The sequence below is a fragment of the Camelina sativa genome, chromosome 6, assembly GCF_030686135.1.
Source record: "Camelina sativa cultivar CO46 ecotype springtype chromosome 6, ASM3068613v1".
NCBI classification, from domain to species: Eukaryota; Viridiplantae; Streptophyta; class Magnoliopsida; order Brassicales; family Brassicaceae; genus Camelina; species Camelina sativa.
In genome coordinates, this window is record NC_141885.1 from 20,597,153 (window position 1) to 20,624,129 (window position 26,977).

General features: G+C 38.0%; 6 protein-coding genes and 1 pseudogene across 7 annotated transcripts; 4 read left to right on the top strand and 3 right to left on the bottom strand.

The window, feature by feature from the left end:
* The first annotated feature begins 1,057 nt into the window (after positions 1-1,057).
* LOC104791888 (zinc finger CCCH domain-containing protein 47) lies at positions 1,058-3,973 on the top strand. Its single transcript, XM_010517891.3, has 2 exons — positions 1,058-1,593; positions 1,963-3,973. The coding sequence occupies exon 2, from the start codon at positions 1,976-1,978 to the stop codon at positions 3,719-3,721; it is 1,746 nt and encodes a 581-aa protein (XP_010516193.2). The 5' UTR covers positions 1,058-1,593; positions 1,963-1,975; the 3' UTR covers positions 3,722-3,973.
* Positions 3,974-5,582: 1,609 nt separating this feature from the next.
* On the top strand, positions 5,583-8,644 carry LOC104791890 (xylan O-acetyltransferase 1-like). Its single transcript, XM_010517895.3, has 5 exons — positions 5,583-6,547; positions 6,641-6,812; positions 6,931-7,130; positions 7,216-7,374; positions 7,980-8,644. The coding sequence occupies exons 1-5, from the start codon at positions 5,922-5,924 to the stop codon at positions 8,326-8,328; spliced, it is 1,506 nt and encodes a 501-aa protein (XP_010516197.1). The 5' UTR covers positions 5,583-5,921; the 3' UTR covers positions 8,329-8,644.
* A 31-nt stretch (positions 8,645-8,675) lies between these two features.
* On the bottom strand, positions 8,676-11,270 carry LOC104791889 (putative glucomannan 4-beta-mannosyltransferase 14). The gene is made up of 8 exons (XM_010517892.3): positions 10,777-11,270; positions 10,591-10,689; positions 10,234-10,486; positions 10,041-10,151; positions 9,820-9,956; positions 9,620-9,733; positions 9,130-9,521; positions 8,676-9,048 (listed from the first exon to the last, which is right to left on the bottom strand). Exons 1-8 carry the CDS (start codon positions 11,092-11,094, stop codon positions 8,874-8,876), a joined length of 1,599 nt encoding a protein of 532 aa, XP_010516194.1. The 5' UTR covers positions 11,095-11,270; the 3' UTR covers positions 8,676-8,873.
* Positions 11,271-11,680: 410 nt separating this feature from the next.
* On the top strand, positions 11,681-13,062 carry LOC104791891 (uncharacterized). Its single transcript, XM_010517896.2, has 2 exons — positions 11,681-11,949; positions 12,202-13,062. The coding sequence occupies exons 1-2, from the start codon at positions 11,914-11,916 to the stop codon at positions 12,775-12,777; spliced, it is 612 nt and encodes a 203-aa protein (XP_010516198.1). The 5' UTR covers positions 11,681-11,913; the 3' UTR covers positions 12,778-13,062.
* Positions 13,063-14,512: 1,450 nt separating this feature from the next.
* Positions 14,513-15,762, top strand: LOC104791892 (pentatricopeptide repeat-containing protein At3g56030, mitochondrial pseudogene; annotated as a pseudogene). Its single transcript, XR_015559669.1, has one exon. The product of XR_015559669.1 is annotated as a pentatricopeptide repeat-containing protein At3g56030, mitochondrial pseudogene (transcript).
* Positions 15,763-15,812: 50 nt separating this feature from the next.
* Positions 15,813-20,828, bottom strand: LOC104791893 (UTP--glucose-1-phosphate uridylyltransferase 3, chloroplastic). Its single transcript, XM_087454184.1, has 17 exons — positions 19,842-20,828; positions 19,546-19,723; positions 19,315-19,464; positions 19,015-19,176; positions 18,736-18,908; positions 18,584-18,650; positions 18,307-18,464; positions 17,892-18,050; positions 17,511-17,602; positions 17,338-17,432; positions 17,128-17,205; positions 16,886-16,981; positions 16,724-16,798; positions 16,541-16,632; positions 16,288-16,450; positions 16,149-16,209; positions 15,813-16,058 (listed from the first exon to the last, which is right to left on the bottom strand). The coding sequence occupies exons 1-17, from the start codon at positions 20,576-20,578 to the stop codon at positions 15,937-15,939; spliced, it is 2,658 nt and encodes an 885-aa protein (XP_087310310.1). The 5' UTR covers positions 20,579-20,828; the 3' UTR covers positions 15,813-15,936.
* A 773-nt stretch (positions 20,829-21,601) lies between these two features.
* Positions 21,602-24,520, bottom strand: LOC104791894 (putative inactive receptor-like protein kinase At3g56050). Its single transcript, XM_010517899.2, has 6 exons — positions 24,034-24,520; positions 23,881-23,944; positions 22,911-23,323; positions 22,586-22,776; positions 22,367-22,499; positions 21,602-22,278 (listed from the first exon to the last, which is right to left on the bottom strand). Exons 1-6 carry the CDS (start codon positions 24,137-24,139, stop codon positions 21,683-21,685), a joined length of 1,503 nt encoding a protein of 500 aa, XP_010516201.1. The 5' UTR covers positions 24,140-24,520; the 3' UTR covers positions 21,602-21,682.
* Positions 24,521-26,977: the final 2,457 nt, after the last annotated feature.

The following is a 26,977-nucleotide window of genomic DNA, read 5'->3' on the forward strand; positions in this document are numbered from 1 at the left end:
CTTCCGGTGTCATTCCAGCCAAGAAACGAGACAACAAAGCAGCTTGGCCAATCCGGATACGCACCGTGAGGTGATGATATGCTAATATGTGCTTCAATCCCTTATCTTGAATCGTTAGCATTCTGGTCTTGTAGGATTAGTATGGAAAAGCTTAGCTCTTGTTGGTTGTTTTTCGTGTCTCTTGGACGGTTCAGTCGGATGTATTGTCCGTTTTATGTTTAGGACCGGAACATTGAAAGCCGGGAATTCCAAGCTTTTCTGATGATGCGCCTCAGGGTGTTGATGCTATTGGGACAAGTTCTACACGCTGATCATGAGGATCTCATAGCTTGGATTTGATTTGCTGTTCAGTATTAGTTTTGGCCTTCTCTGTGCTAGTATTTCTTTTTGTGTCATTAGGTCAATTTAGGTGGTTTAAGAGATGATTTCACTCCGGGTTGTGGTGTGTTATCTATCTCGTTGTGGTTAAAAAATGCAATGGTTTTCGATTAGGTAGCGTTGGATCCGCCTAGTGTTCTAGGGTTGTACTTGATCAACTATTGCATTTGGTCTAATTCTATAGAGGTGAATATAATGTGCCTTGAATTTGGTTGTAATATCTTGGTTAAATAAAAAGTTGATGGTGAGCCAAAAAAAAAAAAAAGTAAAGGGCAAACGAAATAGAGAGAAGGCAGCCAAAGTGAAAGACAATTTTGTCGCCCACCCAAAGGGAACGAATACTCTCTCTCTATAATTTTTTGTTAAACAACATCTTTTAGTGGTAATGTGATTATTAATTTGGGTTTGGCTTCGGATTTTGATGGAAATAGACAGATTAATTAAAAAAACTCGAAGAGCTGAATGAAGCAAGTGGTAGAAGAGTTGACTGGTATAAGTCTCTTTCACGTGCTCTTGAAAAGCGCGTGCTAGTTGTGTTGTGTGTCTGTGGTGGTGGTGGATCATACACACGCGTGTTCAAGGGTTACCGCCGTAACCGGTTAGTTTTTGAGTAAAACTAGTCAAGTGGTGTGTCTCATCAACTCTTTATCACTCCCTTCCCCAATTCCAAAATTTACCATTTCTCTCCATCCACAACTACAAAAAAAAAATTATGCTCCCTTAATCACACCCAAGAAATTGTCATAAGTTAAAGTACTAAAATTAACTGATTCCCATATCAGTTGTCCCAAAACATACGAATTTTAGAGTAGTAGTAGTAGAATAGTCAGCAGAAGAGCGACAAAGGCTCACCGTTGAAAAGTTTGGTTTCTACTTTTTTGACTTTTTGACCTTATAAAACCATATTGTATGTCGAAGAAAAAACAAAGAAAAGTATATATTATAAAAAAAAACAATCCTAAATAATAATAGTAAAGAAGAAGACCAAAGAGAAGAGAGAAGAGAGAAAGAGGAAGAAAGAGCGCACCTTCCTTCATCGTGAAACACCTTTTTTTAAAGAATCCTCCACACACACTCCCATTCTTCTTCTTTAAAACAAACCCCAAAACCCCTTTTCCCCACTTGTGTTTCTCCATCATCTCCTCATTCTCTCTCAATCCAACAAAAAAAAAAAAAAAACAAAAGCTTCCAACTTTCTTCTCAATTTCATTCCAGGTTTGTCCCCTTCCTTCTCCATGTGGAAATCTCCAGTTTCTTTTTATTTCAATGGTTACCAAAGTCTTGCTATTTCTTACAATACTCTGTCTGGTCTCTTACCTAGTTACTTGATTTGTCTTTGACTTCCTTTTTTTGGTTAACCAATTTTTCAACGGAGAAGAGTAGAAACGGTCGTATGCTTGTCTTAGTAGAAAAGTCCTTTCCTTTTTTTTTTTTTTTTTTTTTTGTATATCCGCTAATATTGCGGCATCAAAATCTGCATAAGAAGAGAGAATCTTAGAATATGGAAAAAGTTACAAACAAAAGAAAGTTACCTTTTATATTCTCTAATATCAGTTTCTCATCATCAATTACTTTTCTTTACAGGATACTTATTATTATGTGTAGTGGACCAAAGAGCAATCTCTGCTCTTCAAGAACCTTAACTGAAATCGAATCAAGGCAAAAGAAAGAAGATACAATGGTTCTCCTCGAATTCGCCGCCTCTGATGATCTTGACTCGTTTAAGAGAGATGTTGAAGAGAAAGGGCTTGATTTGGATGAGTCAGGGTTATGGTATTGCAGACAGGTCGGGTCTAAGAAGATGGGTTTTGAAGAAAGAACGCCTTTGATGGTTGCAGCTATGTATGGAAGCGTAAAGGTTTTGACTTTCATTGTTTCCACTGGTAAATCTGATGTGAACAGAGCTTGTGGTGAAGAGAGAGTCACTGCGCTTCATTGTGCTGTTTCTGGCTGTTGTGTGAATTTGATTGAAGTCATCAACGTCTTGGTTGATGCTTCTGCTTTGGTTAACTCTGTTGATGCTAATGGGAATCAACCTTTGGATGTGTTTGTTCGGGTTTCGAGATTCTTGGCTAGTCCCAGGAGGAAGGCGGTTGAGTTGTTGCTGAGAGGAGGTCGTGTTAGCGGATTGATCGATGAGACGGTTGAAGAAGAGATCAAGGTTGTGTCCAAGTATCCAGCTGATGTGTCTTTACCTGATATTAACGAAGGGGTTTATGGAAGTGATGAGTTTAGGATGTATAGCTTTAAGGTTAAGCCTTGTTCGAGGGCTTATTCGCATGATTGGACTGAGTGTGCTTTTGTTCATCCCGGAGAGAACGCGAGGAGGAGAGATCCGAGGAAGTATCCTTACACGTGTGTCCCCTGTCCCGAGTTCCGTAAAGGGTCATGCCCTAAAGGAGATTCTTGTGAGTATGCTCACGGTGTTTTCGAGTCGTGGCTTCATCCTGCTCAGTATAAAACCAGGCTTTGTAAAGATGAGACCGGCTGTGCAAGGAGAGTTTGTTTCTTTGCGCATAAACGCGAAGAGATGAGACCAGTTAATGCTTCAACTGGCTCTGCAGTAGCTCAGTCTCCGTTTAGCAGCGTGGAGATGATGATGCCTGGTTTGTCTCCTCTTGCATATACGTCAGGTGTTTCGACTCCACCAGTGTCTCCAATGGCTAATGGTGTTCCTTCGTCTCCAAGAAACTCATGGCAGAACAGAGTCAATACTCTTACTCCACCGGCTTTGCAGCTCAATGGTGGAAGCAGATTGAAGTCCACATTGAGTGCTAGAGATATCGATATGGAGATGGAGATGGAACTGAGACTCCGCGGTTTTGGCAACAATGCCGAAGAGAGTTTCGGGTCTTATGTTTCCTCTCCAAATAGGAATTCTCAGATGAGCCAAAACATGAACCAACATTATCCGTCTTCCCCCGTAAGGCAACAGCCTTCTCACCACGGGTTTGACTCTTCAGCAGCTGCTGCGGTTGCAGTGATGAAAGCGAGATCATCTGCCTTTGCAAAACGCAGCTTGAGTTTCAAACCGGCAACTACTCAAGCTTCACAACAGTCTAATCTCTCGGACTGGGGATCACCAAACGGGAAGCTCGAATGGGGAATGAAAGGAGAGGAGCTGAATAAGATGAGAAGAAGTGTTTCTTTTGGAATCCAAGGGAACAACAACAGTTACAATAACGTAGCAAGAGAATACAGGGACGAGCCAGATGTGTCATGGGTTAACTCTTTGGTTAAAGACAGTGTGGTGTCGGAGAGAAGCTTTGGGATGAACGAGAGGGTTCGGACTATGTCGTGGGCTGAGCAAATGTACAGAGAGAAGGTGCAGGCTGTGGCGTAAACCACACAAAAAGATGGTTTTATATATTGCCATTGTGCCATCTCTGCAAATTTTAATTCTGTAATTTTTGTGACTTTCTTTATACAGTAGTTGTTACTGTTAGTATATGGTTTGTACTTTGTAGTCACTATGACAAAAAAAGATAGAAGCTAATTGGATTAGTTTCTATATTCGTTGTTTTTTTTTGTTGCATCCTCTTTGTAATATTCAAACTATGAAATTGGTCAAGCAATAATAATTTACATTACTGTACTATCTTTTTGTTCTTCCCATTACTTGCAGAGTTCCACTTACAAATTAGTGAGTACAGGATTTTTTCTTGTTTCTGAGCACTCCATTTCATGCAAAGATACCAAATAGAGAAGCAAATAAACAAGCACAACGCCACCTTAATTACGCTCAATGGGATTCAAAACAGGCTTTTAGCTCTTGATTGGTTTCAGCCTTCAGAATACTAAACAACGGTACATAACTAGAAAACTAGATTTATATACTTCAATCAATTGTAGTCAATACCAAATTAATTGATGCCAGTTGCCTACAATGGCGAAGAAGTCTTATTTTAACATTTTATGAGATATGTGTGAAAGGAAACTATGAGGAGATGTCAAAGATGTTATGGGACGCACGTGTGCCTGAGACACAACACTACGCACGTAGAAAAGTTGAAGTAAAATCATTATTATACAAAATAAAGGTGTGGAGTACGTATGATATCCGATGTGTGTATCTGACTCACTCATACTAACAAAATACAAAGGTTTGGGTTGGGTTACTTTGGCTTTGGTTCAAAGCAAAAGGATTCAAATATTGGACTAACAACTAAAGCCAAAATGGAGTCGTAATAAAGTATACAAAATCTACATACATATAGAGAAGTTGATGTACATATATATATGATTGGTAATGGTTGGTGCCGGATACATATTATAGATTTATAGGTGTATGTATGTGTTTTATGAGATTCCTTAGCCTTTACTTTTCTGAAACAGAAAGCATCATATATCATTTGTGAGATTTTGACCTGTCTTTTTAGTTTTCCTTTAAGTTTGCAAATGTAAACAATATTTATTTATTTTCTCTTAACGAACACGGATGCTTCATCCTCAACATGAGATGGGAAACATGATTGTTACAGAAAACGAAAGATTAGTTTCTTTCCCTAATTCAAAAGATTAGTTTGGTGCTAATCCAGTATTGGATTAATTGGTGATTAGCTGGAGTAAAATTGTGCTTAACATAAAAGAAATAAATGTGAATGTATCACAACAAGTTTTGAGACAACAACAGATCGATGGTAGCACTAGTTTGGACTTTGGATTAAGACGCAAGATACCGATTGCTTTAAACAATTGGTCTTGGATCAATTAGTTATTCACTTCAGAAATATAATACTTATCAATTAACATGAATGTAGGAGGGGAAGCTTGATATGCCTTTTTGGTGGAATGTTACATGCACCATGAATCTCTAAGATTTCCAATTTCCTTAATTTTTTTTGACATGAGGAATCTGAATCATCCATCCGGATCTTATGTGTTCCAGGATGAACTGCTCACCTGAAATGTGATCAACAATTTACTAATTTTCTAATAAATTTGATGATGTAACAGGTTAAAAATACACGAAATGAAGTTTCTCATTCTTAATAGTGAGTAGTGTGACCAGTTTAAACTTCAGATCCAAATAAAGAAAAGATGACTCCGGTTCAAACCTTTCATGCAAATTCATCAACCCACAATTGTTTTTTCTAAGGTCCCTTTCTTTAGGTGAGGACTGAGACAAGCTTTCAGAATCTTTGAATCCACTCTTCTCTCCAAACTCTACTTTGCTATAACAACAACTTCAAAATAGATTAGTTAAGCGAATGAGAGATTACATGTTAAGTGAAAAAGAAGAGCAACTTAGTATTTTTATTTTATTCTGTTTCTTCACCTAAAAGCCTTTTGAAAACCAGTTCAAGATAAACCCATCTCACCAAACTTATTAGAATCACAAAACTAATTAACGTCAAAACAAATCAAATTTAAATCTTTATTCGTTGCTCTTATATTTCCCATCGATCTTTCTCCCTCTCTCACAAACATTCTGACATTTTAGAGCGAAGAGAATTTGTTTTTTTGTTTTTTTTTTTCATTTAAAGTTTCAATTCGTCTCTTTATATATATATAAAAGAAAAAGAAAAAAGAAACAAAAACAGATGCAACCGTGGAGAAGAAAATTTCCATTGTTTGAAACAGGAGTAACAATGAAACAGAGGAAGAACAGTAACCTCTCAATCTTCGTCGTCGTCTTCTCTGTTTTCCTCTTCGGTATCTTCATGTATAATGAAGACGTCAAATCCATAGCCGAGTTCCCTTTCTCAACCTCAAAACCTAGTAACGACGTCCACGAGGAGGTGACGAAACCGATCACTACTACTGAGGAGATTACAACAACACTACCGGTTCAAGAATCGATCAAGACCTCAAACCACCCCACAGTTCAAGATTCCGTTGGAAACACAGACCCGATTCAGGAGCCGGTGAAAAACGCAGACCCTGATCAAGATTCAGCGGACCCTGTTCAGGAAGAAGGAACGAAAACAGAGGAAGCGAAAAAGATTGAGCTTTTCTCTGTAACGGAGGATGAAGAAGACGTGGAACTGCCGCCGGAGGAGTGTGATTTGTTTACCGGAGAATGGGTTTTTGATAACGAGACGCATCCGTTGTATAATGAGGATCAGTGTGAGTTCTTGACGGCGCAAGTCACTTGCATGAGAAATGGAAGAAGAGATTCTCTGTATCAGAATTGGAGATGGCAACCCAGAGACTGTTCTCTACCAAAGTAAACCGGAAAACCCCTCTGTTTTTTTTTGTACACTTTGGGGTTGGTTTAGTTTTGTTTGATCTCTAATTTTTTGGTTTGATTTGGTGAAAGGTTCAAAGCGAAGTTGCTGTTAGAGAAGCTAAGGAACAAGAGAATGATGTTCGTTGGAGATTCACTAAACCGGAACCAATGGGAATCAATGGTTTGCTTGGTTCAATCGGTGGTTCCTCCCGGTCGTAAAAGCTTGAACAAAACCGGTTCTCTCTCTGTCTTCCGAGTTGAGGTAATTGAATTGACTAATAAATTTGTTATAGTAAAATAGAGTAGTGGAGTTGCTTATTTTGAGAGTAGGTTACTAGTTAGGTAATTAATATTTTTTTTTATTTGTATGGTTTTAAAAGGATTATAATGCGACGGTGGAGTTTTATTGGGCGCCATTTTTGGTGGAATCGAATTCAGATGATCCAAATATGCATAGTATACTTAACCGTATCATAATGCCTGAGTCCATTGAAAAGCATGGAGTCAACTGGAAAGGTGTTGACTTTCTTGTTTTCAACACTTACATCTGGTGGATGAACACATTCGCCATGAAAGTTCTGTAAGTGTCTTATACTCTACAATGCTATTGCCTTATATTAGGCAAAGTTTGTGAATTGTGATTGTGGAATAATTGATGAAAGCAGACGAGGATCGTTCGATAAAGGAGACACTGAGTATGAAGAGATCGAAAGGCCAGTAGCGTATAGGAGAGTGATGAGGACTTGGGGAGATTGGGTGGAACGAAATATTGATCCTCTACGTACCACTGTTTTCTTCGCTAGCATGTCTCCTCTCCACATCAAGTAACTATTCTTTTTCTTACTTTTCTTAATTACCATTTGGATTTTTACGTTAAGTTACTTTTTTTGTTGCTTAATCAACTGAATTAGCTAGTTATATGCTTTGCTTGCAATATGATATTACTGACAATTGACAAATTGAGATCTCACTCTCCATGTTTTCTACTAGGATCACCTTTTCATTTTTTTTTAGGGCAATATTATAGACAAAGTAATATACATAGAAAATGTTCAGTAGAACTTAATGCGTACTGACTTCATTCAATTGACCTGCTAAATATTAGTATATGTGATAGTTAGTAGTATTGTGTTTTCAAACTTTTTCTCTGGTTTATACCAGAACCAGAACATAATATTTATAACCTGTGGACGTATCGTAACTTGAAAACCAAGAAACTACCAGAAAAATAGATAACAAGTCCTTGTCCTTTGAAAAAGCCTACATAAATATACAAATTCAGCTAAAAAACATAAAAACTCTATAATCTTTCACTTTAACGAGTTGGTGAAAAACCAACCACCACACATTATACTTTTTATAGTATGTGTTTATCGTTAAGAAAAAAAAGTATAAAATCAAATTTTGATTTGTTGTTATATGATCTTAGGAGCTTGGATTGGGAGAATCCTGATGGAATCAAGTGCGCGTTGGAGACGACACCGATCCTAAACATGTCAATGCCCTTCAGCGTAGGAACAGACTACAGACTGTTTTCAGTAGCGGAAAACGTCACGCATTCTCTTAAAGTCCCGGTTTACTTTCTCAACATCACCAAACTCTCCGAGTACCGGAAAGATGCTCACACTTCGGTTCACACAATCCGACAAGGCAAAATGCTGACGCCGGAGCAACAAGCCGATCCCAACACTTACGCAGATTGTATCCATTGGTGTCTTCCCGGTTTACCTGACACGTGGAATGAGTTCCTTTACACACGTATCATATCCCGTTCGTGACCTATAAAGATAAACAAACAAAGGAAAAATATATTGTTTTTGAAAATCTTTTTCTTACTTTTAATTTTTTTTTTGTTCTCTTTGCTCCAAGGTGCCTCGATGGTTTATATTTTGATGTCATAATGTTCATAATTTTTCTTGAATTTGTAATTGTGAAATGTTTTCTTTAATGGTTATTAGAGTGTCTAGTAGGATATTTTAACTGTGTTTTGTACTCAATGCCAATGAGGTGGGTAACAAAGGATGCCAAATGTTTCTTTTTTTTTTTTGTTCAACTAAGTGAGTAAAACTTGCTCACATGCACTGTTTCTTTAAATGGTCTCGATTTGTTTATTCACCGGCAAAAATAAATATAAAGATCAATATGTATTACATCTCTTGCTAATTGCTATTTGGTGGACTCTTGAGAGTTTTGAATGGTGCTATAACTCGAAGTTAGATCGTTACAAGGAATTAATAAAACTGTAACATGATGACAAAACCACATCTTTTTATCTCTATACAACCTCTTGAAATAAGAATGAATGAGTAGGAGAAGAAAGAAGTTAAGAGTCTCGTCGATTACTTGGAATCGACATTCCAATGTAGCCAACTCCAACAACGAAGAAGGCAACAGACTGCAAGAAAAGATATATGTAAAGGTATGTCTTCCCGAACACAAAGTCGTAGTATCCACATATGAAGAGATACATCCCAACAGTTATCTCTCGCCATCTAAGTCTGCACAAATCCAAACATATCACATCATTATAATAACATACATTTCGAACGATAAAATCTAGGCGGGAAAACAATTCAAACCTTTCGGGGAAGCTATAGTGAGTAGTAGTAGTAATGAGGTTTTGCGTGAGAGTATTGATTTCTCCTAGTTTTTGTGTCACAATCCATTCTTTAACTCTACTAGTCTCTAGCAATCCAATGAGAGTTCCTTTACTCCTATGCATCGCCATGACATTCTCAAATAAGATCCAATACAATATGAGGTAGAAAGATTTTGGTGTTGCTATCGCATTTAGGATAGTGATGGTAGCTGGAATGTAGATAGTAGTCCATTTAGGGACTTCGATTTCCGGGAATATAACGGTAGCAGGCAAAATCAGACAGTAGAAGACGAATGTGAAGAGATGCACAACGATCTTCCTCAAAAAGAAGAAGTTGTATACCAAATAGGCCTTCTTCCATAAAGACACATTCTGTTTCAAAACATGTTGTAACACAAAAACGATAAAGGTCACTGAGCTATACTTATGCTCCAAAGGAGTTATACTTAGGATTTATGTAATCTATCAACCTGGTTTTTTATGATCTCCATTGCCATTTTCTTGAAAAGGTTCGCTGGACCGCAAGACCAACGATGTTGCTGAAATCGGTATGCTTGAAATGAGCTCGGAAGCTCGTTTTTGACCTGAAATAAAACTTTCAAAATTTGTTCAGATAATTTTAGTAAAAGTTGAGTCATTGCCTTCTATTTGAATATTCTCCATTACAAACCTTAACATCGTCAAGATACACAAACTTAGAACCACGTAAATAAGCTCTAACCGCTAAATCCATGTCCTCGACTATTGTGCGGTCCTTCCATCCTTCGGCCTCATCCAGAGCTTTGATTCTCCACACACCAGCAGTACCTGAAGTCAACGGTGTTTCTTTATTCACTCAAATCAGGAGTATATAATACAAAACACACCAGAGCATGTATGTGGATGCTCCACCATTGAATCCAAAGAAACCAAGTATGGAGGATCCAGACTTTTGCTCCACTGCAAAATGGTAGTTAAGAGACATCTCTTGTATTCTTGTCATACAACACTCATCGGCATTCCCTGTCACACAAGCAAGATAGATTTAACAAATCAACTAAAGCGGATCTTTAGCTAACTCGAAAGTGAATTAGAAAGATCTAACCGTATTTCCAGCCGGCTTGTACAAGAGCTAACTCAGGGTTGTGGACAAGAAACGGAACAGTGCGTTCAAGAAAATCAGGTTCTGGCTGAAAATCAGCATCAAAGATTACAACGAAGTCGCATCCATCCACATAACTATGCTTCATTCCTGCAGTGAGAGCTCCTGCTTTGTACCCGTCTCTACCACTTCTAACCTCCGCTTTTATGTTAATACCTTCGCTCGACCATTTCTTACACTCCAATCTAACCAGTTTCTATTTTATTTCAGAACAAGAAACACTTCTTTATAGATATTGAGGCTGAGACAAAAGGATAAAAGTACATTCAGATGAGCTCAATAAAGGTTAAAGGAAAGGACCTGACTCTCTTCGTCGGTTGAATCGTCAAGCACTTGAACAATCATCCGATCCAGTGGCCATAATAGCTTACACACCGCTCCTATCGAAAGTTGACATACCTGTTTAAAACATCTTTACTTGTGAAACATAGTTCTCTGTTTAGCTTACACACCATTTTGTTTTTTTTGGTTTCCAAAGTCAGTCACCTCTTTTTCGTTGTAGATTGGGATCTGAATGAGAACCATTGGATGAATGCTTGAAGGAGCTAGCTCAACGTCGTCATTGTTCTTAAAGCTTTCCCATTTTAGAACTTTCTGTGGTGTTCGTCTAAGTAATTTGCCAATGGCGACAACTATAGCCATATATGCTGCATCTATGAACAACAACACCGAGATAACCTGACATAGATTCACCATACGTTTCAGTATCGGTACGAGGAAGATGAACCTTGTTTGCTCCAATACGTATCCAATCACTCCCAACACGCTCATGTCGTCGAATAATCCATCAGAAGATGTCGCCATTGCTCGAAAAGGAGGTTAGCAGAAGAAACAAAGAGAAGAAGACTTAGAAATCTCCCTGGAGAAATAAAGCTTCAGGAAGATCCGACATTCTTTTGTCTTTCCTATACCATCTCTGTCTTTGATTTAGTAAAGAAGTCTTTTGTTTGATTAAATATTCTATCGAGACATCATTCGACATGTGTAGTCGTGGATCGTGATCACTAAGAATTAAAAATACAGATTGGTTATGATTGAGCTGGAATTGGTTGTTAACATAATACACATTTACACCATGTCTTAATATTAAATTAGTAATGTAATATTATAATGACACAATCAGTATCTCTGACTTTCGTTTAATTTGAATTGTCTAATCAAAAAGAGATTACTACTAGTAATCCTTGCATAGTTGGACCGATTTAGCGAAAGGTACTCTACCAAAACAAGACCATCGATCAACAAAACATATGTGTGAATGGGACACTAAAGACAAGAGGTTTAGGTTGTCAAAGAAGCAGTTTAGATGGGTCCTCTCATCAATGCAAACGATTAATCTCGTTCAAACACAAAGTCAATGATTTATTTATTTATTTATTCAGGGGAATTTGTAGTTTTTGATTAAAGTGTAAAACTATTTGTAACTTTTCATAAAAGAGACAGCGTGGTTTTCACGCGCTATAAGAGCAAGTGGGGAAATTGATTATCTTAATTCAGCAGAGGAGAACCCAATCTTTGATTCTCTTCTCTCTGCTTAGCTTCTTTCACTACCACACAGAAACAGAGCTTCCCCCGTCTTCATCTTCCTCCGTATGCGTCACTCTTAATACATTCGATTTCACAATGTCCGTCGCTCTCAACGCCGGATTCAGTTCTCCGGTAAGTGTTTCATGTCTTCTTCTTTTGATGACCCATCTAAGATTCTTCTTTCTTCACATACGACTCTAGTAATTGGGGATGAAATCGAAAAACTTTCTCGTTACCTTGGAGATTCCTGCAACTGGGTTTGATTTTGTGTGTTTAGCCTCTTTGATTGATTGGTTTCTCTATGGATTCAGAAAAGCTTAATCCTTTTTCTATGGATGCTTTATTTTTGCTGATAATAACAAAAATCTTATCTTTTTTTTGAAGCTTCGTAACAGATCCCATCCTACAATACCGTTAAAGCCTTCACCTTTTGTGCCCAACATCTCTCTGATTAGTTCAAGGAGGTCACTTTTAAGCAGAAGAGGACTGGTTTTATCTTGTGTTGAGAAAAACGACAGTTCTGTCACAACAACATCTGTTGATTCTTCTCCCTCTTCGGATACTTCTAGTAAACCAGCAAGTGAATCAGTTGAATCAGGAAGCAATGGCTCAGCTAAAAAAGCACCATTGACAGCACGAGAGAGATTAAGAGCAGCTCGGGTTCTTAGCCGATACACTGAAGCAGCACCTAAACCTTCAAAACCTAAGATGGGAAGCCAGCTTCTTGATGTGCTCAAGGAAAGTGATAAGAAAACAAAGAGGAAACCGGGTCTACCCGAAGCACCAACCAACATGCTTGATGATAGCAGGAGAGGGATGCCGAAGAACGGCCTTACGTTTGATTTACCCGGAGGCTCGGATATTCTCATCATTGCTTTCTCCTTTGTGTTCATAAGCACAGTGATGTTTGCTACTACTTTTCTTGTTTGGAAACTCGGTGCTATACACTTCAACGAATAGTAAAGTTGAGAGAGATATGGACAAGTTTTAATGGAAGTTGGAAACCATCAAGCAGAGAACAAGAGAGAGAGAGGGTTTTGTCACAATGTTTAGTTATGCATACTTGGGAAATGGGAATTCTTCATCATTTGGCAAAGCCGGTTTGAGTGTATATACATATACTGTGTAGTGTGTAGTACACATAATTTTGCTATTGACTCTCTTTATGCTTGATTTGCGAAGTTTAATGTAAACATTGTTAGCTTCTTTATATAAAACAGCAACGGTAATGGATTATACCAAAAACAGCCCTTGTATCAGGTATCAGGGAGTAAGAAAATCAAGATCGTTTATTTTAAGAAGAGAACGAGAGAGAGAGAGAGGTTTGTGGCAAGGTTTTTTTAGTTAAAATCCATACTTCATCATTTGGCAAAACCTGTTTGAAGTCTATATTTACTGTGTAGTGTAGTACATATGATTTTGCTCCGAACTTCGTTTCCAATACATATCATCCATCACATTGTAACACAACCCATGTAAACCAAATGTTTGAACACCTAAACCAACTGTCCTAAAATACTTGAAAATCAAATAAATTAGGGAGAACAGTACATGCTAAACTAGTTGAACGAATCAATTAGGACTCCTAAAACACATCAAAGACAACAGATCTAAATGTCTAGTGATTAATATGATGGCTACAGCATCTTCATTAACCATGCAAGATCACAAGCAAGGGAAAGTGAGGAGGGCCTATGGCTATACTAATGTTCTGGTTTAAAACTGTGAGTGGGAAAGGTTACTATCTCTTCACGCATTTGGACCACAAGACTAACTACTATGAAACGTTTGATTTACATCATCTCTAGGCTAAAACAAATGAGATTATCTGGTCTAGTAAGCAGGTAATACTTTCATAACCACAGATTGATGCAGCAAAATAGTGGAGGAGTGTTGATCAATAAAGTAAGCCGTAAAGAAATGAGAAACAATAAAAGATCTACTAACCAAGAGCATTTGTGAAGAACTCTACAATTGCAACATAACATAGGGACTTGATAATCAGAAATGATTGCAGACCAGATAATATCCGTTTACGAATCACTATTTCCAAAAATTCTACAATATTCGCAAATGCCTTGAGATTTAACTAGTAGCAACAATGAGATGAAATAAGCTAGATAGACAAATATTAAATCGCAAGAAAAATTGACAAAGAGGAAGTTAAAAGCTTAACGTTAATTGAAAAATCCATTAATCCAACAGCAAAAGCTTGCAACTTAATACAGCAAAAGTAGTATCAAATTCCGGGAAGAAAGAAAACAACTGAAGCAAACGAAACACAAATGGAGAAAAGGGGAGAAACCGAGAGACTAGCGGGGGTAGGTAGAAGTGTCTATTTAGATCGCTGTCTCATCTTTCGTCTCTTCCTCTTCAACCTCCTCATACGCTTCTTCTTCCACTGAACCAACAAACCACAAAAAAAACCAGATCCACAATTAATAATTAATCATTTAGAACGAAAATGACTATATCTTGGCTCAAAGTATGTAACAAGATAAAGCAGATGAATCAAACTACGAACTCAGTAAGATTGGGAGATCAGTTTACCTTAGCTCTCATCACTCCTTTTTGCTCAAAACCCTAATCCTGCTGAGAGAGGTGACACCAGATGATGGAAAGATGGAATATATATATTCTTAAAACCCTAGACAATGAAACGAGATAAATGATAGGCTTTTAATATTGGGCCTTCAAGGCCCATATATCCTCCGAACACAAGTTTTAGCCCAATAATCTCAAGCGCAGTACTGTTGTCTTCTTCTTCTTCATTTCTAAAGTTCCGGCTTAAACCCTTTTTATCCCCGTCGACCTTAAATCCGACGATGTCTCTTCTCCGGCGATTCGTTAAAGAAGCAAACAATTCCAGATTTCTCATTCAATCGATCTCGGGACGTTCATTCTCAACCGTAAATCCCAATCCAATTTCTCCTCCTCGTCATCGTCGTACTACCGCCGAATTCGATAACCTCATATTCGAAGCCGGAAGCTCCGGCGACTTCGAAGCCGTACGCCGTCTACTCAACAACCGCGTCGTAAACGCTTGTTTCAACACCACCGCAACATTCAAATTCCTAACGAACACCGACTCTTACTCCTCCTCCTTAGAAGATCTCCGCCGTGTTTTGCCTCATACCGACGCCGGCTACACTCGGAAACACGCCTACGAAACTCTCATCGCGCGTCTCTGCAAACTCAACCGGATCGACGACGCTCTTACCTTGATCAAAGATATGGCGATCGGAAAATTCGAGCTCTCAACCTCCACGTTTCATCCGATCTTAAACACGCTCACGAAGAAGAACAAGATCGAGGAAGCGTGGCGCGTGGTGGAACTGATGAGATCTCACGCCGTTCCGATGGACGTGACGTCATACAATTACTTTTTGACTTCGCATTGTTACGACGGCGACGTGGCGGAGGCGAGCAAGGTGTTGAGGAAGATGGAGGAAGACGAGGAGGGAAAGGTTATGTCCCCGGACACGCGTACTTACGACGCGCTTGTGTTAGGCGCGTGTAATTCGGGGAAGGTTGAAGCGGCGATGGCGATACTGAGGAGGATGGAGGAAGAAGGGTTACCGGTGTTGTACGCCACGCATGCGCACGTTATTGGTGTGATGGTGGAGAGTGGCTATTATGCGCTGAGCGTTGAGTTTGTGATGGCTTACGCCGGGAGAGATAAGAGATTGGATGAAGAGAACTGGGGGAGTTTGGCTAGTAAGCTCATCAAGAGGAAGAGGTTTAATGAAGCTAAGCTAGTTTTGAAGGAGATGAATGTTAGAGGATTGAGGATGGGTGATGCTTTACGTGATTTTTATCAGACCAATGTGTTAAAGTCTTGATTTTGATTCTATTAGAAAAGAGACCAATGTGGTAAATGAATCTGTATGTATTTGTGTTGTGGCTTCAAGTTCAAGAGTTCTTGTGCAAGTATGGATTTTACGATTCTCTCAAGCTTTTTTTTTTTTTTTTCATGAAAGAGAAGTTATCAGATAGATGGTGAACTGTTTTGTTTAATTTACAAGGGAGCAACATTTACAGCACAGTACACTTTTCTAGTTTTATTTTCAAGGACAAGGAGAGGGTATATACTTCCTTCTACTTCTTGGGTGGATTGGGTTAGTTTTGTGAAACCTCTACTTGTTGAAGATGAATGTGGGATCCATTAAGTTTGTAGTCCCAATACCAGCTTCCTGTTTCCAAGACCTCTTCTTTCATTGCTTCTAAGTGGATGCTTAAACCTGAATCCAACACCAAATTATGCAATCATTCAATACTAGTGTCAAATTAGTTTGATTTCCTATCATTGGTTTTGTATAAGATTCACTGACCTGCATTTCCTTGTGTGATCTTCAGTATGTGGCCGTCGGGTACTTCAAAAACATGGTTTCCCTGCAAAAAGAATATAGATCACTTGGTTTGAAGCATACACTCTAATCCATCACAAACTTCCTTGTTACTTTACTTTACCTCTATAGTTACATTGCTGGCTTCGAATTCTGCATTTCCGTGCAATATGATTTTACAAGTCTCAAGCCGGTTCACATCGTTTCTCCAGTAAACATTTGATTTACTGTTCCAATCGATTCCTCGGTTCATTACCTTGACGTTATGCAGTTTACACTTGCCACACCTACAAATCAAGTTTTGTGAATTCAAACATGCAAAAGCAAAACCAATGGACATGTATCTTACAGAGATAATCAAGTACAGGGTTTCCTACCTTAATCCATATTGTAATATTGGTTCACCATGATCATTGATAGTTGTTGAACCCATGGCATTTTCAGCAGTGATGATCAAGCTACCATCAACCTATGGGACAAGAAGGTGACTGAGAATTTTAGAAACTCAACACGATGAAAGCTATGTGAAATCTTGTTGGCAGGATAGGAATATTGAGAACCTGAACGTTGTTCCATGACAACTCTGCAATCTCTAGTTGCACTTCTGAACAACTGGAAATGGACCCTCCCTTGAACTGTTACGGCGATTATATAAGATTCATCATAATAAAGCATTTGCTAGACTTTCTGAAGCAGACAACAAAAGCAGACTATTGACTTACTTTCTGTCTTGAAACTTCCCAAAGAGGACCAAGAGCAGGATGCAGAAGAATGAGATACGGAGGTGGCGAATCCACATAGTTATCGTTATGTTCAATCTAGAGAAGTCGAATAAAATTATTAACTCTTAATTTGAAGTTGTAACAGATAATATTCACACTGGCATGTAATATATCTTCATGAGTCTGAAATAGCAGTAGTAATAAAAAAAAAAGTCATATAAAGTATGTGTCTATGAACTAACCATGGGAAGTTTTATATCACATTCCGTAAGGAGCTCATATGCATTTCGTAGTATATCCAACAATGCACCATCTGGAGTCTGTAAAGAAATATATAGATCCGTTTCAAAAAATTAGTTTTATTTTAAATATAATTCCACTGAATGCTAAATCCATGCAATGAGACAAGAATAGACAAAGAAGGACTAAACAATTGGCTCGAGAAAGGTAACCTGGTGTAATGCAGCACTTGCGTGTGGTTTCTTCTTCTTAGCTGAAGAAGTGACCTTTCTTCGTTCATTGTAAACAATATACGTATCCAGTTTATCTGGTAAGATAACATTAAGAGTCAGTAATACCTAAAGACAGATACATTTACATTGCAAGTAATTCAAATAAAATTTACCTTCTAGATTGCCCTGGCATCTAGATGGAAACTTATTTAAGAAATTGTCTGCTATGTTTTGCATTGTGCATTCCAGTCGACCACCCAAAACGCTGCCCAAAAGTAAAGTAATAAGAAAATTGCTAACGATGATGTAAACTCCTAAAGTTTATTTGAAGTAAACATTTTAAAGTAAGAGACTGACTGGTGATTCCATTTGAGGAAAGAAATAAGTTTTGAAAGTCAAAAGGAATCAGTACGGATTCCATTTTAGCTATAAGCAGCAGTTACGATTTGACTGAGGCATCTATTTAGAAGTAAAACACCACAAAAATAATTGTGACACTGACATATAACAAGGGAACAGAAGGTAACTTAACATAAATGTTCAGAAATACAAACCTGTGATAGTTTCCACACTGATCAATGTACTCAATTCGCTTCTTTGTATTAAGAACCATATTTGGTAAGCTTTTTGCATTACTGCTAGACCCAATTGACTCGGCAGAGTGTAAGTCAACATATAGAATGTTTGTATTGGCAGGGAAATCCGCCTGCAAACTTCAGAAGTAAAAAAGGAATAATGATTTGGTCTTGCACTCTTAGCTGAAAAATAATATGAATATTGAAGAATCACACTAATAAAAAGCACTAGATATTTCTTAACCAGAGAACAAGAAAAAATAACTAACACTATAGACAGACAACAAAAGAGAAGATAAATTCACACATTTTTGAGTTAAAACAGAGATACTATGAATAAGTTCTCGGATATGCACTTTAAGCAAGAACAAACTCAATGATAGAAATATCATACCCATCTGAGGAAGGAGAGATTCCGAATTTATCAAATTCTGTGTACTCAATGCACGATATACCATATTCCCACTTCCCATCAAAATTCTTCTTCTCCATCAATACATTAATCCCTTCAGTTGCTCCAGCATTTCTTTTACATGATGCAAACCCAAGTTTCTGCCACATTAAATACCAGTTGCAATCAACACCAGATGCTCTCCTTATCATCTCGAAAAGTGTGATACATGTAATCTTTTGAAGTATGTAGGTTATATACTTATATGATGCAAGTCTACCTTATTATACCGTAAGCCAATCCCAGCAAGGGCCAAGAGGGTAACATCTGTGGCAGCCACAACATTACTGCAATATGACAATTATAAAGACTAAATCCAGATAGTTCTGATTTTATTTTAGTGACAACTTCACAATGGAACAAGTAACTAACCTAACTTGGCGAATGGTTGCTCCCTTTCTTCCATGATCGAAAAACCATTTAAAGACACCTTTGTCGTAAGCCAATTTCCAAATTGCGCCATGACCACCAGGTTTACTAACAGGCACAAAGGGCTTTGATACTATCCATTGACCATCTTCAGCACTGACAGCTGGGACGAGAGGCTAGATCAAAAACCACATACCATTAACTGTGTGTAATAATGCTCAAATACAGTTGTTACAATTAAACAGGTAACAGAAATCAGAAGAAAATGTATGTCAGTGATACCTGTTCAAAGAGTCGGAAATTTGATTGACCTCTTCCAAACCATTTGAGCCGTTTACAAAGCGAAGTTACATGCTCATGGTTGTTTTTTGCAGTACTTGTCATAATGGCAACAGGTGTGACACATTGCTTTCCATAAAGCTTGAAGTAAAGGAACTCTCTAGCCTAGCAATTAACAAAAAAATAAAAAAGGATATATAACATGACTAGTGCACATGAACAAATACAGTTGTTCATCCATTAAAATATTCAAATATAGACAAACCCACCAAGAGTCACTCTAAGTAATTAGTGAATATGTACCTGAAGATCTCTAATAAGTCCCTCCAACAAAGTTCGTCCACAATGAGCAAGCATTGCTGCAGGAAGGCATTCTCCTGTTTCTGTATCAACCAACCCTAATCTGTCTGCTGCACCTCCTAACGGATATATTTCACCTAAGTCTGGCAATCCCTAATATTAAAAACAACTTATAATCCAGAAACCATACACAACAAATTCCGTTAACTTCAAAAACAATAACACAATACTAACCTCAATTCCCCATAGAGCCGCCTGTGAGGCATACTCTTTCCTCTGAGTGAGGTCAAGAACGCTAGGAGTATGCATTTCTAAGTACTGACAACCCAATAATTCTTCAACTATATGTGACCGGCTAGTATTACGCCTCTTAGTTGATTGGTAAAGAAGCTTAAGAACCATAACCTGATATCTGACACACAATCATGCATGTCTCAGCAGTGTATATAATCCCAAAAACCAAAAATCAAAAACTTTCGAGGCATCTTCATCTAATTCCATGTACTAAAAAAGAAGTTAAGAATTAGTACCCGATGATTCCTCCAATGCAGTCGTAGAACTGTTCAATTTCATCCAGAAACTTCAAGAACTTTCTGAAGTGAGCAATCTCCTCTGCACCTAAAACTGTACCCATGTCTCTTCTACCACCATTATAGCCGCTACTACTACTATTCACATCGAACCGCTCAATCATCTCAACCAATGCGTAAAGTGCGCTCTTCACAGAACTTCTCACTGTATACTCCTCTTCTTCTTCTTCTTCTTCAAATCCTTCCTCATAATTCATACAAAGCGCGTGTTCTTGTCCCGCAGCGATGACACACTTAACGAGAAACATCTCTTCCGAATTCAAACCAAGCGAACCTAAAACTTTAGATAAACCGCCTCGATTCTCGCTGAAGAATCGACGAACTCTGGGATCAGCGTCGATGACCGCGTCCTTCCGCCGCAAGTCCTTGGAGGAAACGTCTAGTTTCGCTCGGAGAGACTTGAGCCGGTCGATTTCCGATAAGAAATCGTCGGATTCGGGAGGAGTCGGTGTCGGATACTCAACAGGCACGGTGGACACGTGTCTCACCTGGTGGTTATTACATTGCTGTTGTTCACTCTGCGGATACTTCGAGAACAATAACGAAGAAGAAGGGAGGGAGAGCAGAGGCTTTCTGAAATGCAGAGAGGTGAAAGAGGAAGGAGACGTGGAAGTAGTGCGGAAGTGGAAGAGAGAGAGGTGATTCTGGTGGATTGGAGAAGCTTGAGGATTAGCCATGGCGGGTGGGTGAAGATGGTTGGTTACAGAAGGAGAAGGAGGAGGAAGAAGGGGTTTTGAAGAGAACCCCAAGGAGGGATAAGGAGAGATACTCCGAGCATATACCCCCACCTAGAGATCACTTCTGTACGATTGCTTCTTCTTTTCTTTTTTTTTGTCTTTGCTTTTTTTTTTTGTTTTTTTGTTTTTTTGATTGTGGAAAATAAAAATTTTTTTTAAAAAATTATAATCCAACCAGCTTCGAAGGATTTGATTGTGTAGACGATGTGTGATTGCCGTGTGTTTGCAATCTGTAATCCGACGGTTCAGACGATACCGTTTTGGATTACATCGATGGGCCATCGTTATTTGTTCATGTCGACTCACAAACATTTTCCTTTTTTTTTCTTCATTTTTATCATATTTTGTGACACAGAGTCACAGCGGTAATAAATCTTTGACTAAAAAAATAAATGGAAAACGACAATGATATCAACCATCAGTGTAATATGTTGCTACCATTGCCATAAAAAGGTTACATATGATTACTACTAGCTACGAAATACGAATTACGATATCTTGCATGTGGTTTAGTATTATTAGCTACGATACCTTTCATGTGGCATAGGAGATGGAGTGTTAAATTTGCCTAGGATAAAAATTGTTAATTATGCATTGAATTTACTGAATTCGATTCTGAAGACTGCAATTATGGTGAGAGATATATTATATTACGAGTGCCATCTTCAACTCAATTATTTGATCGAGCAACACTTCTGAAATAGATTATTTTGGTCGGTTTTCTCTAAAGATACTTCAGAAACTGATGATTTTAAACATTTAAAAGAACGTAGTAACTAATTTACAAACACAGTAACCACCATCAACATTTTATGCACACCAAAAAAAGGGGTCGTACCGTGAGACTCGGATATGTTCTGTTTACTATAAGAGCAAATGGATCCATCGGGTTTTTTATATAAACTAAGTTCCATAGATTTTATATATATAGATGAAAGTAGCCTAAAGAGAAGACAAGAGAGCTTCACAAGAGACTCAAAAAACCTCACTCAAATCTTCATATTAATACTTACAGATTTGTTGTGAAGTAGAGTAATCGTCTCTTCACGCAGTGGACAGCACTTCCAGCTCTGCCCACCATAGAGCTGAAAGTTTTGGAATCGCATCGTCTGGTGATAATCCTGTGATCTCCCGTAATTTCCCTGTCACTTCCTTCATTGTCGGTCTCTGTTTCGGGTCTGCCCTTATGCAGCTTTTGATCACTTCGCCTATACTCTCAATCTTCTCGTCAAAACATTCCAATGTTGGATCCGCCATCTCCCTTACGGTCTTTCCTCTCAAGAAATCAGCCAATCCAGTATCTATTGAGTCGCCTTTCCTAACCGACTCTGGGAGTTTTCCAGTCATCAATTCGAACAACAGCAACCCGAAGCTCTGAACATTGTCTTCTTGTGTTGTTGCTGTAATGTTTGTATCTATGAGTGCATTGGTGCTGCTTTCTGTCTCTGATGGGCCTTTTAGGTATCCGAAATTGAAATCTGCAATTTTGACTGCGTAGTCCTCTGTGAGTTGAACTGATGATGAGAGAAGACTGCTGTGGACTATAGGTGGTTTGAGCCCGTGCATATGGTCAAGACAATATGCTATGCCCATTGCTATTCTTAGCCGCATTATCCAGTCCAAGTGCTCTGACTCTTTATCTGCAACAAAGAAATATTGTTTCCTATTTTAAATCGACAAAACTTACAGTGTAAATGACTCATATGTTTAAAAAGCTTATTTACTTACAGTGTAAATGTTCAAAGACTGATCCGTTTGATGCATATTCAAAGACCAAGATTCTAGTGAAAGGTTCATCTTCTTCACAGTAGCCAAGAAGGTTGACAAAATTCTTGTGGTTTATCTTGGATAACATTTCGATCTGAAAAATTAATCAAAACATGAACGATAAGGTAATATGAATCAAAATCCATTAAAAATATAGGGGAATTGGTTGACTAGAAAAACCTTCTTTCTGAACTGCATTTCTATGTTATTTGTCCATTCTTTGGCAGAGGCAGTAGCAACAGAAGCCACAGCTATCTCCACCCCAGTTGATAGTGTCCCTTTGAACAATGTACCAATGGGACAAGACCCAATGACATTACTGAAATCTTCACAGGCAGCTTCGATCTCAGATCTTTTGAGTTTGGGGACACCTGAGTAACCAAATTTGCACATCATTAATATGGGAGGAAAATGGAGTTTGCCAGGGACAAGCACGACGATTAAACCTCAATCATTCAGAACTAACAATGCCACTTAGTATCAGCGAGTAGAGAAAGGCAATTACCAGTTATAAACACTTTCTGAAGCTGTCCACTAAGACCTGTACGCCAAGGATTCACAGATTTCCCAGCCTTAGTTTTGAAAAAGAAGACACCAGTAGCTAAAAGGATGACAAACAGAGCACCACCAAAGCAGCCAGCCACTATAGGAACCGTGCTGTTTGAAGAAGGTTTGGAGCTTCTTCGTAGGATAGGAAAATTCACAGGGTGCACAAAAGGAGGTGGAGCGGAAACATGTCGTGCAGGAGGAGGACTCTTTTGTGGCGGAGGTGATGTTGAGGCTTTAGTAGTGGAAATAGGTCTCGGAGAAGATGACGGAGGAGTAACTCGTGCCACAGGGCGACCCTTGAAAGAATTCAAATGGGTGTACGGGTTACGAAAACGGCCAAGTAATTTCCTGTGAAAACCAACTGCTCTCCTACAAAAGAGACAAAAAGGCAAAATGAAACTTGAGTATACTTAAAACTAAATCAGATGGAGGTAAATGATTATACCACAGAACTGCAGCAATATCAAAGTAAACAAAAATCAAGTAAGTCTTGGCATAAAAATGCATAAAAATACACAGTGTCGGTGTTCATGTAGTACCACTCAGAAATAGTATTAGTTCACTCAAAAAAAAAAAAAAAAAAAAAAATCTAAAAAGTAAGGTGTTGGTGTTCAAAAAAGTCATAGATCTACAAATACCGGCTACATTGATGTTGATGTTACAACCAAAATTCATGTTCAAAATCATGTTATCAAAACTATTTATTCTACATTGTGAGCAATCAACTTTAAAATTAGCTAAAACACTAGATAAGATCTTAGCAAACTCAGAAACCTAATTTGAAGAAGTAAAAAAACACCTAATGTATAAATCTGAGAAAAAAAACCAACAAAGAGGTCTTCTTATCTAAAATACTTAGAACTTACTAAATCAATCCAGCTGCGTTCAACAAACTAAAATAAAAGAAATCGAAAGCTGAAACTTACAAATCTTCAGCATCTCTATCTGATGACAATAGATCATTCGTCACGAATTCGAGAAAACCACCACCTGAAATACGAAATCGAAACTAACAATCATAAGGAGGAACTTGCTTTCTATTTTTACTGGCAGCCAAAAGAAAAGAGAACAGTAAATACCATGAAATTTCAACGAATAGGAAGAACCGAAGCTCAAAATCACCAGAAGAAACACGAGAGCACGCTTTTGAAGACTTAATCGAACAAATTCCCAGTTCTCACTCATCGTGAGAAGACGACGACAAGTGGAAGCAGACACGGAAGCTGAAAAAAACAAACCTAAAGCTCGATTTGAATCTGATACCGTAGATTCGAAGAAGAAAATTAAAAAGTTAAGCTAAAGGAAGAAGAAGAGAGAGGTTTTGAGTTTTTGAGTTCGTTCGCATGGCGGAGGAGACGATTTGAGAGACCCAGAGGAGCAAACATGACTTTTCAACTTTTTTTTTTTTTTTAATTATTTTAATTGTTTTAAAAGCGCGTGTCCCCGTGGTTTGGCCCAACATTAAATTAAAAAGGATACAGACTACAGAGTAAAAAAATGCAATAACTTCTTCTTGTTGACAAAATTGTAAAAAAGGAAAAAACAATAACTTCTTTATTTGCTCATGAACATAAGACCATCTTTACTAAGGGGTACTCTCCTGATTTCTCTTGGGTTTGGGCCCCAATTCATGAATAAACAATCCATTTAAAATCCATTTACATGAGAATCGATTCTTTAGGGAGCACTTTGAATAACCCTTGAGAACCGCGACGTAGTTCATTGTGATTGGTTGATCAAAAAATATAAAAGCAATTTTTTTTTTCTCCTCATTTTTCTTCTTTCTTCCCCGAGTCTGTCTCTCTCTTCTCATCCCACACAGCGAATCGCCACCGATTGATACACCAAACCGGAAACACTCCGATTGATACACCAAACATCAAACGATGACCTACCTCCTTCTGCGACATCGACGGCGGCGGCGAAGTCCACCGGGAGACAAATCAGACAGAGAAGGTTTGTCTCCTCATCACTTAATTATTGATCTCGTTGTTAATGTTAGGGTTTAGGTAAAATTCAATTTGATTGTGAGAGTGGGTAATGTTTGATGTTTAATTGGTTTGTGATTTGTATGGAGGGTTTATGGGTTGGGGCTTAAATCGATTGTTTGTCTGATTTACGACAGATTTTCTTGTGTTGTGTGAGGTGTTGTCTTTGTGTTTTAGATTGTAAAGGGATGAACTGTCTTTGTGTTTTAGATTGTATAGGTAATCATGCTTTAAGCCTTTAACTCTCCTAGTAGAACAAACAATAACACTTTACAATAAGTTTGAGATTAGCAAATTGGTTGTAGATGGTGCTAATGGTGTAGGTGGACAGAAGATTGAGGAGCTTAGAGGGTCTTTGAGTAATCTTGATCTTGAGATTCGTAAGTTAACACAGGTAGAGATGGAGGTGTGCTTAATGAAGGTGTAGGTGCTGATTTTGTTCAGAAAGAAAAGGTTGTGCCTTTAGGATTTGGGTTAAAAGATGTAGGGATGAGGTGTGCGAGTTTGGATGGTGATTCAGATCGATTGGTTTACTTTTATGTTCCTTCTACTTCTGATGTAAAGGTTGAGCTACTTGATGGTGATAAGATTTTATCTTTGTTTGCTCTCTTCATCAAAGAGCAACTAAACATTCTTGATGATGGTAAAGAAGGAAGCAGTCTCGTCTTGGTGTTGTGCAGACAGCTTACGCTAATGGTGCATCCACGGATTACTTGAAGCAGTTGGGTTTAGATGTTGTTTTTGCTAAAACTTGGGTAAAGCATTTACATGAGAAAGCAGCAGAGTTTGATATTAGTTGAAGTGATTCTGCAACACATAGGATGGTCAATACAGAAATGGACTGAGCTATACAAGGATCTTCCTAGCAGACAGATCAAGGTCGAAGTTTCAGACAGAACAGCGGTTGTGACCACAAGCCAAGAAACCGAGGCTCTGAGACCTTTGAGGATTCAAGATGCTATTTGGAACGTTTACAAACACTTTGGCTCATCCTTACCGTAACTCTCGACTCGTCAATGGGAACAACAACCAGAGGATAGTGCAGCTAGAGAAGTCTCTACATCGGGTATCCATCTTCTTCCTTTGTTGCATTCTCCTCTGTCTTGTAAATAGTTGTGCTTGGTCCAAGCTTTCATTTCAAGTTTAGTTTCTAATTTATTTGCAGAATCCACAATGTGTATAAGAAAACTCAAATCTTGTTCCAATATGAAACAGCAAATTGGGTCCCCAATATGAAAATGTTGCTGATTATGTTAGTTTAAGTTTGGTATTTTTGGTAAAGAACAAAAAAAAACCATTTTGGTTGTTATGTTAAAAAATTATTTTTTAAAAGATTGAGTAACCTTATTTGAGTTCTCTAGTAAAGGAATGATTTTGCAAAAATACTCTTAGGGTTGCTTTACTTAAATTAATATTAATTATATGATTAATTAATTTGAAAGTAACTTAGGAGAGGTACTCCACTAATGATGCTCTAATAATATTCAACTGTATTTATAAAGATGAGAGTAACATTTTTCTTATTTACAGATTATTCTTTAAAATAAATATAGAAAGATACAGTATAGGAGAATCTATGGACCTGAAGATGCCGGAACTCAAAAGGATTCAAAAGAAAGAGGCCAAAGCCACACCACCCCCACCGTCGAAAACGACTCTCTTTTTGATGTTAGCCCTACTGTGTGTAAAATGGTTTTATGTTTTCTATTGTTTTTGTTTTAAAAACAAAAGAAAGATAAACATAAAAATGTCCACGTAGAATTTTTTTTGTTGTTTATGATGTGTTGGGGGGGATAATGGAATGATTGAAGTTGAATGATTGTGTTTTTGTGGTATTATGGATTAAGAAAATGTGGAGTGAGTTTATTCTGATGACTGATTCAACGTGGAAGTCTTTTCTTTTTCTATTTATTTTGTTTTTGGTTTTATTTGGCTTAGCTGTAGCTGTTTGTTAATTTTTTTCTTCGTTTTCAATCCAACTCTTTGCCATGTGGTCATAGTCATGGATGTAATGGGAGTATGCCCCATTTTCTAT